The sequence below is a fragment of the Ailuropoda melanoleuca genome, chromosome 10 (genome assembly GCF_002007445.2).
Source record: "Ailuropoda melanoleuca isolate Jingjing chromosome 10, ASM200744v2, whole genome shotgun sequence".
Taxonomy (NCBI): Eukaryota; Metazoa; Chordata; class Mammalia; order Carnivora; family Ursidae; genus Ailuropoda; species Ailuropoda melanoleuca.
In genome coordinates, this window is record NC_048227.1 from 22,529,267 (window position 1) to 22,540,834 (window position 11,568).

The 11,568-nt window shown below is 38.2% G+C and overlaps 1 protein-coding gene across 1 annotated transcript in view; it reads right to left on the bottom strand.

The window, feature by feature from the left end:
• The window catches only part of LOC100463697 (ATP-binding cassette sub-family A member 3-like), a 156,193-nt gene that overhangs the window by 101,557 nt on the left and 43,068 nt on the right, over positions 1 to 11,568 (bottom strand). Inside the window, exon 9 of the mRNA XM_034669566.1 lies at positions 7,811 to 7,992. Within this exon, the coding sequence (XP_034525457.1) occupies positions 7,811 to 7,992 (182 nt within the window). The remainder of the gene's footprint in view (positions 1 to 7,810; positions 7,993 to 11,568) is intronic.

Sequence of the window (11,568 nt, forward strand, 5' to 3'; positions counted from 1 at the left end):
GAGACTATGGACTCTGAGAAACAAACTGAGGGCTTCAGAGGGGAAGGAGTGGGGGAATGGGATAGGCTGGTGATGGGTAGTAAGGAGGGCACGTATTGAATGATGCACTGGGTGTTATACGCAACTAATGAATCATCGAACTTTAACATCAAAAACAAGAGATGTACTGTAAGGTGACTAACATAATAAAACAAAAAATATTTTTTAAAAAAAGCCCCAAAAACTGGTTTTCATGGAGCCCATCCCCCCGAGGGCAGGGCAACTCTGCCAAAGCAAGGTTGCCTGAGTAACAGCGCAGCAGGCCCCTCCCCCATAAGACAGGCTGGAAGAACAAGAGGACGAGAACCCTAAGGTCCCTACAAAACAGGTGCATGTTGCTTGAGTCGTGGTTGATACTTCAGACTCTGTACATTCCCTCAACCACCCCCTTCAGAATGACTAGGAGGAGGAACCCCCAACAAAGAAAAGAGTCAGAGACTGTGGCCTCTGCCACAGACCTAATGGAAATGGATATAAGCAAGATGTCAGAAATAGACTTCAGAGTAACAACTATTAAGTCAGTGTCTAGGCTTGAGAAAAATATTAGCAATAATATAGAATCCCTAAAGACAAAAATGAGACCTAATCAGGCCAAACTTAAAAATGTGATAAATGAAATGCAGTCTAAACTGGATACTCTGCCAGGGTAAATGAGGCAGAGGAATGAATCAGTGAGTGAGAAGATAGGATGATAAAAAGAAGGAAACTGAGCAGGCCTGGAAAAAACAGATTAAAGCCCAAGAGATCAGACTGAGAGAGATTAATGATGCCATGAAAAGTTCCAATGTCAGAACTGCTGGGATCCCTGAAGGGGTGGAGAGAGAGAGAGGTCTAGAAGATATATTTGAGCAAATCGTAGCTGAGAACTTCCCTAATCTGGGGAAGGAAACAAGCATTCGTGTCCAAGAGGCAGAGAGGAACCCTCCCAAGATCAATGAGAACAGACCAATGCCCTGACATGTAATAGTACAATTCGCAAATCTTAGCTCCAAGGAAACAATCTTAAAAGCAGCTATGGGGAAGAGGTTTCTTATGTACAGAGGGAGGAACATCAGAATAACGTCAGACCTGTCCACAGGACCTGGAAAGCCAGAAAGGGCTGGCAAGACAAATTCAGGGTACTAAATGAGAAAAACATGCAGCCAAGGATACTTTATCCAGCAAGGCTATCATTCAAAATGGATGGAAAGACAAGGAGCTTCCAAGACCAGAGAAACTGAAAAAATGTGTGACCACCAAGCTGACCCTGCAAGACATATTAAGGGGGGTTCTACAAAAGAAGAAAGACCCCAAGAGTAATACAGACCAGAAATTTACAGAGATAATCTATAAAAACAAGGACTTCACAGGCACCACGATGGCAATAAACTCATATCTTTCAATAAATCACTCTCAACATGAACGGCCTAAATGCTCCCATGAAACAGCACAGGGTTGCAGATTGGATAAAAAAGACATGACCCATCCATATGTTGTCTACAAGAGACTCATTTTGAACCTAAAGATTCCTCCAGACTGAAAGTGAGGGCATGGAGAACCATTTTTCATGCCAACGGACCTCAAAAGAAAGCTGGGGTAGCAATTCTCATATCAGGCAAATTAGATTTTAAGCTAAAGACTGTAGTAAGAGATACAGAAGGATACTATATCATTCTTAAAGGGTCTATCCAATAAGAAGATCTAACAATTGTAAATATCTATGCCCCCAACATGGGAGCAGCCAACTACATAAGCCAACTATTAACCAAAATAAACAAACATATTGATAATAATACTTTAATAGTAGGAGACCTCAACACTCCACTCTCAGCAATAGACAGATCGTGTGAGCAGAAGACCAACAAAGAAACAAGAGCTCTGAATGACACACTGGGCCAGATGGACTTCATAGATATATACAGAACATTCCACTCTAAAACAACAGAATACTCATTCTTCTTGAACGCACATGGAACTTTCTCCAGAATAGACCACATACTGGGTCACAAATCAGGTCTCAGCTGATACCAAAAGATTGAGATTATTCCCTGCATATTCTCAGACCACAATGCTTTGAAACTGGAACTTCATTACAAGAAAAAATTTGGAAGGAATTCAAACGCTTGGAATTCAAATGCTTGGACCATCCTGCTTAAAAATGTTTGGGTCAACCAGGAAATTAAAGAAGAACTTAAACAATTCATGGAAACCAATGAGAATGAAAACACATTGGTTCAAAACCTATGGGTTACTGCAAAGGCAGTCCTAAGGGAGAAATTCAGAGCCATCCAAGCCTCACACAAAAAAAAAATAGAAAAATCCCGAATACACAAGCTAACCTTACACCTTAAGGAACTGGAGAAAGAACAACAAATAAAACCTAAACCAAGCAGGAGAAGAGAAATAATAAAGATTACAGCAGAGATCAATGCATTAGAAACCAGAAATACAGTAAAGCAAATCAAGGAAACTAGAAGCTGGTTCTTTGAAAGAATTAATAAGATCGATAAACCACTGGCCAGACTTATCCAAAAGAAAAGAGAAAGGACCCAAATTAATAAAATTATGAATGAAAGGGGAGAGATCATGACTAACACCAAGGAAATAGAAACAATTATCAGGAATTATTATCAGCAACTATATGCCAATAAGTTAAGCAACCTGGAAGAAATTGATGCCTTCCTAGAAACCTATAAACTACCAAGACTGAAACAGGAAGAAACTGGCAATCTGAATAGACTAACCAGTAATGAAATTGAAGCAGTAATCAAAACCTCCCAAAAAACAAGAGTCCAGGGACTGCTGGATTCCCAGGGGAATTCTACCAAACATTTAAAGAAGAAATAATACCTATTCTACTGAAGCTCCTTAAGAAAATAGAAACAGAAGGAAAACATCCAAACTCATTCTATGAAGCCAGCATTACCTTGATCCTCAAACCAGGCAAAGACCCCATCAAAAAGGAGAATTACAGGGGCGCCTGGGTGGCACAGCGGTTGGGCGTCTGCCTTCGGCTCAGGGCGTGATCCCGGCATTCTGGGATCGAGCCCCATCAGGCTCTTCTGCTGTGAGCCTGCTTCTTCCTCTCCCACTCCCCCTGCTTGTGTTCTCTCTCTCGCTGGCTGTCTCTATCTCTGTCGAATAAATAAATAAAACCTTTATAAAAAAAAAAAAGGAGAATTACAGACCAATATCCCTGATGAATATGGATGCCAAAATTCTCAAGATCCTAAGCCAATAGGATCAAACAGTACACTAAAAGGATTATCCACCACGATCAGGTAGGATTTATGCCTGGATGCAAGGATGGTTCACATTCACAAATCAATCAATGTGATAGAACACATTAATAACAGAAGAGACAAGAACCATATGATCCTCTCAATTGATGCAGAAACAGCATTTGAGAAAATACAGCATCCTCTCCTGATTAAAACTCTTCAGAGTATAGGGATAGAGGGAATATTCCTCAATATCAGAAAAACCATCTATGCAAAGCCCACAGTGAATATCATTCTCAATGGGGAAAAGCTGAGAGCTTTTCCCTTAAGATCAGGAACATGACAGCGATGCCCATTCTCACCACTATTGTTCAACAGAGTGCTAGAAGTCCTAGCATCAGCAATCAGATGACAAAAAGAAATAAAATGTATTTAAATTGGCTAAGAAGAAGTCAAACTCTCTCTCTTAATAGATGACATGATATTTTACTTGGAAAAGCCAAAAGACTCCACCACCAAATTACTAGAACTCATACAGCAATTCAGTAATGTGGCAGGATACAAAATCAATGCACAGAAATCAGTTGCTTTTCTATACACTAACAATGAGACTGAAGAAAGAGAAATTAGAGAATTGATTCCATTTACAAAGGCACCAAAAGCCATAAGATACCTTGGAATAAACCTAACCAAGGAGGTAAGGGATTTATACTCTAGAAACTATAGAACACTTATGAAAGAAATTGAAGAAGACACAAAAAGATGGAAAAACATTCCATGTTCATGGATTGGAAGAATAAACTTGTGAAAATGTCTATGCTGCCCAGAGAAATCTATACGTTCAATGCCATCCCTATTAAAATACCAATGGTATTTTTCAAAGAGCTGGAACAAACAATTCTAAAATTTGTATGGAACCAGAAAAGGTCCCAAATCATTAAGGAAATGTTGAAAAAGAAAAACAAAGCTGGGGGAATCACACTGCCTGATTTCAAGCTATACTACAAAGCTGTGATCACCAAGACAGCATGGTACTAGCACAAAAACAGACACATAGATCAATGGAACAGAATAGAGAACCCAGAAATGGACCCTAAACTCTATGGTCAACTAATTTTGACAAAGCAGGAAAAAACATCCAATGGAAAAAAGACAGTCTCTTCAATAAATGGTGCTGGGAAAATTGGACAGCCATATACAGAAGAATGAAATTCAAACATTCTCTTACACCACACACAAAGATAAACTCTAAATGGATGAAAGATCTTGATGTGAGACAGGAATCCATCAAAATCATAGAGGAGAACATAGGGCACATATTGCAATGAGCACTGGGTGTTATAAGGAAACAATGAATCATGGAACACTACATCAAAAACTAATGAAGTACTGTATGGTGACTAATATAACATAATAAAAAATCTATAAGAAATACTTGTACATAAATCTAATAAAATATATGTAAGATCTATCTGCTGGAAACCACAAAATACTAAAGAAAAAGAAAAGATCTAAAAAATGGAAAGATTTACTATGTTTATGGATTAGAAGACTCAATATTGTTGTCAATTCCTTGTAAACTGTTCTAAAGGCTCAATAAAATTCCAATCCAAATTCAAAAAAAAGATAAGCAAAAATAAGCATAATAATAAATGACCAAAGCCTTGACCCTTTTCTTATCAAGCACTGTATCCAGTGTTTTATACTGTTATCTTTTAAATTATAACAAATTCACGAAAGAAACTATTTGTCTCCTGGAAAAAATAAATAAATTAAATAAATAAAATGGCTCATTGAAAAGCATTCTTATCACTCTATGTCAAGTGTCTTTATATGGATATGCAGTATACAGATAGACCCCTGGAGATTCCTAACACATTTTCAATGAGTCTGTGAGTTCAAAATTCTTTTTCATAAAAATACTTTTAAATGTGTGGAGGTCCCTTAAAAAGTTAAAAATTGAGCTATCCTATGATCCAGCCATTGCACTACTGGGTATTTACCCCAAAGATACAGACGTAGTGAAGAGAAGGGCAATATGCACCCCAATGTTCATAGCAGCATTGTCCACAATAGCTAAATCATGGAAGGAGCCGAGATGCCCTTCAACAGATGACTGGATTAAGAAGATGTGGTCCATATATACAATGGAATATTACTCAGCCATCAGAAAAAATGATTTCTCAACATTTGCAGCAACATGGACAAGACTGGAGGAGATTATGCTAAGTGAAATGAGTCAAGCAGAGAAAGGCAATTATCATATGGTTTCACTCATTTATGGAACATAAGAAGTAGGAAGATCGGTAGGAGAAGGAAGGGAAGAATGAAGGGGGGGTAAACAGAAGGGGGAATGAACCATGAGAGACTATGGACTCTGGGAAACAAACTGAGGGCTTCAGAGGGGAGGGGGATGGGGGAATGGGATAGGCCAGTGATGGGTATTAAGGAGGGCATGTATCGCATGTTGCACTGGGTGTTATATGCAAATAATGAATCATGGAACATTACATCAAAAACTAAGGATTTACTGTATGGTGACTAACATAACATAATACAAAATTATTATAAAAAATAAAAATAAAAAAGTAAAAATACATTATTCATCTTTCTACTGCATTGATATTTTCATTGGTGGTGTAAAAGCAATGTTAAGTAAAATGCCTAGTGCTTTAACACAAATCAAATTAGTAACATAAAACTACTAAGCAGTCACCATCTTCTTCACCACTAGACACAGTAAAAAACAAACAAATAAACAAACAAATAAATAAATCTATTTCAGTTAATTGTGTCTTTTATGAAAAAGTAAAATAAGTTTTTAAGTTTCATTCCCTGAATATGATTTTTTAAATATTCTGTGTGATGAAGTGGGAAATACGAATAAAGCATTTCTATAGCAAATGAAAATATAATGGAAGCTCTGAGAAAAATTACTTGTTTCACTGAGTTGTGAACTAGCCACTTTTTCATGGAATACCATTTTTTTGAAAGAATGACTGACCTAAAAATTATCATTCTTTAGACTTGGATATTTAGCAGAATTTTTCTTGAAAATTAATGAAGAGGTGTCACTCACTATTTCAAAGAAAAGAACTGACAATATTTGCTGTTAATGGTAAAACTGGAACTTTTAAGTGAAAACTAGAATTTTGAAACACTGATATTCACTATTGTATGACAAATTTACAATTCTTAAAAATTATTATAACATCATGTTGATATTAATAAATGTGATGCTTTGATAATGTATGATGAGATGGGTCATCACTTGGAAGGTATGTATCAGTGAACCAGTATTTTTCAAATAACCAAAATATGATGTTACAAATTTATGCATGGTTAAAGATGTACTCAAATCGCAAGATACACCAATGAATATTATTATGAAACAGAATAAGAAATGTTTGTTAATGTGTGTTAAGATTCCAAACTTCAACTAACTGCTAGGAAATTATCATTAATTGAGTTTTGGTGAAGTACCAAACGATACCCAAATTTGTTTAAAAGGTTACTGAAATACTCCACCATTTTTCAACTACATACTTGCATAAGGCTGTATTTTCTCCGTATATTTTAAGCAAAAAAAAAAAAAAAGCAAAAGATTAAAATGCAGAGCCAGATATACAGTCTCCAATGAGAATCTGGTTTCTTTTATTAAGTAAATGTTAGAGATATTTGAAAAAAATATAAACCAAGCCACTCTTCTAATAGTTTTAAATTTTGAAAAAAAAGCTATTCATCACCAATGTTGACTTCAACATGCAATGGGTTTATTAGTGATATATTTAAATAGGTTGATAAATATTTTTAAAATTTCTGCTTTAATTTCCAAATATGGTTAATATTGATAGATAAAACCCATACTGACCACGGCTCTTCAGGGTACTCAATAATTTTTAGGAGTTATAAAGGATTTCTGAGACTAAAGCAACCACTTGCTTTGAACCATAGAACAATAAAAAAAGGAGACTGAAAATAGACTAAGATAGAGATGCTCCCCACTTTGCTATGGCTTTGAGTCTAAGTAATTTGGGCTAAGAGTGGGAAAAAGCAGGGGTGCCTGGGTGGCACAGCGGTTAAGCATCTGCCTTCGGCTCAGGGCGTGATCCCGGCGTTATGGGATCAAGCCCCATATCAGGCTCCTCCACTATGAGCCTGCTTCTTCCTCTCCCACTCCCCCTGCTTGTGTTCCCTCTCTCACTGGCTGTCTCTATCTCTGTCGAATAAATAAAAATAAAATCTTTAAAAAAAAAAAGAGTGGAAAAAAACAGATGGTGATAAAACAGATATGAGACACAATTCATCTCCTCCTCACTAGGATCTAAGGACCCCACCACATATTCATTCAGATGGAGATTTTTTTTTTCTGTAGAAAGCCATTTGATTCTATTATACATATCACAAAGTTAACTTGCAATGGCTTTAGTTTAGAAAGAATAAAAACTGTATTAGTACCATAATACTGGAGCACCACAGGGAGGGAGTTCAAGGTAATAATGCTCACTGTTTGACAAACTAAATACATAAGAACTGAGGTTTCTCTCAATAATAGAATCATTAGAACTTACCTGCACAAAGAAATACCATGGCTTGGGTACACCATACTTCCCTGGAAAGACAGCATCTATATACCAGGTCATAAGGCCAAACAAGAAAGCATCAAATAAAAGCATTCCAATAATATGAGCAAAAGTAAGGTCATCATCTGGGTTCACTGGTGACAGGATGTTATCCCACTGGACACCATATTCTGAAACATAATAGCGGACAGTTACTTGAGGCACCCAACTGTGACGAGAACAAAGTTATCTAGCTGCTTCATCATTAAACAACAAGAATGTACTGGTATTCTCTGGAGACAGGTACTATTTGTTATTTGCTGATTGGAATTCAGGCTGTCCAAGAAGATAATAAAGTAAGTAATGATACAATTTGTCTCTTCCTACAGCCAAACTCAACTAAAAGTTAGTAGTGACTAACATAATATAATAAAAAAAATTTTAAAACAGTTAGTAGTGACAGAAACAAAAATAAACAGTCACAAAAAGTCCATAAAGTAAGCTTTAAAGCCATACACAGACCTACTGGTTGGGATGGTGACACTATCCTCCATTCTCTTTAATGCAAATCTCCACTGAAATAACCAGCAAGATATATAAAGTTGGAAATACATTTGTCAATAGAAAGTAAGGTTTGGCTTCTAGTTTCTGGTCTGGCATGTAAGGAGCTCAGGAGACCACTCCATCCTAACAAGAAGTAAAAAGGGGAACTGAAAAATCACCCATGCTTCTCAGATCCATTACAGATATGAGGTCACAGGGCACACCACTGCCCCCACAACTGGAGAGACAGACAGGCAGACACAGAGAATTTAATGAAACAGAAACACTGAGCAGGAACCTCCAAGGGAACCAGACCTGGGGTAGGAAAACCTGAACTATAACAAATGAATTGCCAAGGCCCAGGGTAGACAAGTCTGAGGGTTAAAAACTCCAGGGGATCAAGTCACTGAGGGGTCCCCAAGCTTTTGCGAGTTTTACCTTCGGGAGACCTGCCAGTTCCTCACAGTGAATATCAAGAGAAAAATCCCCTCATAATTCTAGACAGGGAAAAAGAGCCATTTTGAAATGTACCTGAGTATTCCATTCCTAATTAGGCCTTCCTTCATGAGAAACTATTTTACCAGAGCCTAACTTACCTAGGGGAAGTGAAATACCTAACTCTAGCCCCCTCTGGCCATCCTGTCCCATCTAAGCAGGGCCAAAAACTGAGAAGCACTGATGAAGTTCATAGTCTAAGGGTACAAGCTTATCAAGTGACTGAGGCCTAGTCATAGGACCATGCACCTTACCTCTACATCACTAAAGGCCTATTTACTTTGGCTCCTTTTACCCAATACCTCTTATTCACTTTTTAAAAAAGATTTTATTTTAGGGGCGCCTGGGTGGCACAGCGGTTAAGCGTCTGCCTTCGGCTCAGGGCGTGATCCCGGCGTTATGGGTTCGACCCACATCAGGCTCCTCTGCTGTGAGCCTGCTTCTTCCTCTCCCACTCCCCCTGCTTGTGTTCCCTCTCTCGCTGGCTGTCTCTATCTCTGTCAAATAAATAAATAAAATCTTAAAAAAAAAAAAAGATTTTATTTTAATTAATTAATTAATTTTATTTGAGAGTGAGAGAGAAAGAACATGAGCAGGAAAGGCAAAGGGAGAGAGAGAATCCCAAGCAGACTCCCTGCTAGGCATAGAGCCCAATGGGGGGGCTTGATCTCAGGATCCCAAGATCATGACCTGAGCCGAAATCAGGAGTCAGACACTTAACTGACTGAGCACACTGGTGCCCCCCATATCCATCTTTTAACAAAAAATTACAAGGCATACTGAAGGGCAAAGAACACAGTTTGAAGAGAGTGAACAAGCATCTGAATTAGACTTCGACAGGACAAAGATGTTAGGATTATTCGACCAGGAGTTTTAAAAAACAGATTAACATGGCAAATGCTTTAATGGAAGAAGTATACAACATGCAAGACCAGACGGATAATGTATGCAGAGAGACAGAAATTCTAAGAAAGAATAAAAAAGAAATGCCAGAGTCCTTGGTGTGGCTAGAGAGGAGGCTGTGACGCGAGGATGATGGGCAGGAAGGTGGGAGAGAGGAGAAGCCTAAGAAGCCACAGCTAGCTACAGCCTGTGGAATAACGGGAAAGTTCAGTCACAGTGCTGAGAGGTGACCAGCTGAATGAGAAGCTGCAGACCTCTAAACAGAGCCCATACAGACCTCCAAGTTTGGGTATGGGAGCCTGATGATAAAGAAAGCAAGCATTAGCCATATTCATCCAACTTGGATCAAGTACACCCAAACTAAAGAAACTTCCAATTCTTGCTCCACAAGACTTTCAGTGGCAGCAGCTTTAAATGAAGATGAAGATAGGCAACCAGAGGACGTGCTTCCTGAAGCTGTGAAAATATTAGAAGGGATGCACCAACATCAGTAGGACTTAACACCTTCAAACAGAGGAAAGCAGGGTTTTCTGACAACTGCCTATGGGGCTGAAATATAAAATCTCTTCTTGGAAAGGTCCATGACCAAGACAATTAAAATCAGGGTGTGAGGTGGGTACAAAGGGAAACAGGAGCAGGTTCCTTTTGGAGCCGCTTTTCTTTGTAAAGGTTGAGTGCTACACAAATACATGAATTTGAAATTAGAGTTAATGTATGTTTTATATACAGATTTCAAGACATTTGCTAATTTTATAGTTTCACACGATTCATTTACAAAGGTTACATATAATGAAGAAATCAGAAATAGTACCTTGTAAGAACTGCTTTTTTTTTTGTTAGAAACAGCTATTAGCACACTGAGTGGGAAGCAAAAAGTTGCTATTTAAACAGCAAGCGGGGATGCCTGGGTGGCTCAGTTGGTTAAGCATCTGCCTTCGGCTCAGGTAATGATCCCAGGGTCCTGGCATCGAGTTCTGTATCAGGTTCCCTGCTCAGTGGGGAGCCTGCCTCTCCCTCTGCCTGCCACTCCCCCTGCTTATGCTCATGCTCTCTCTCTCTCTGAGACAAATAAATAAAATCTTACAAAAAACAAAACAAAACAAAACAAAACTGTAAGTGATTACCCCCTAACTTAACTCCCTCATTACCTAAACTGGCTCCCAGGAACTGCCTTATACAGAAAGAGTATTGCACTGATAAAAGTTTATAATAATCCTTCCTATTTCATTGGTGTTGATTGTGACCTCTCCCTTTTCATTCATAATTTCATTAATTTGGGTCATTTCTCTATTCTTTTGAATAAGTCTTGCCAGTGGTTTGTCAATTTTATTTAATCTTTAAAAGAACCACCTTCTAGTTCTGTTGATCTGCTCTACTGTGCTCCTGATTTCTAATTCATTGATCTCTGCCCTAATCTTGATCAACTGCTATCTCGTGTGTGGATTAGGCCTGTTCCTCTGTTGCTGTTCCAGCTTCTTGAGGTGAGAATATAAAAACTGCATTTTAGATTTTTTATTCATTTGAGTGAGGCTTGGATGGCTATGTATTTTCCCCTTAGGACTGCCTTTGCAGTGTCCCATAGGTTTTTGTTTTTTGTTTTTTTTTTTAATGATTTTTTATTATATTATGTTAGTCACCATATAGTACATCCCTGGATTCCGATGTAAAGTTTGATGCTTAATTAGTTGCGTATAACACCCAGTGCACCATGCAATATGTGCCCTCCTTAATACCCATCACCAGTCTATCCCAAAACCCCACCCCCCTCCCCTCTGAGGCCCTCAGCTTGTTTCTCATAGTCCATAGTCTCTCATGTTTCATTCCCC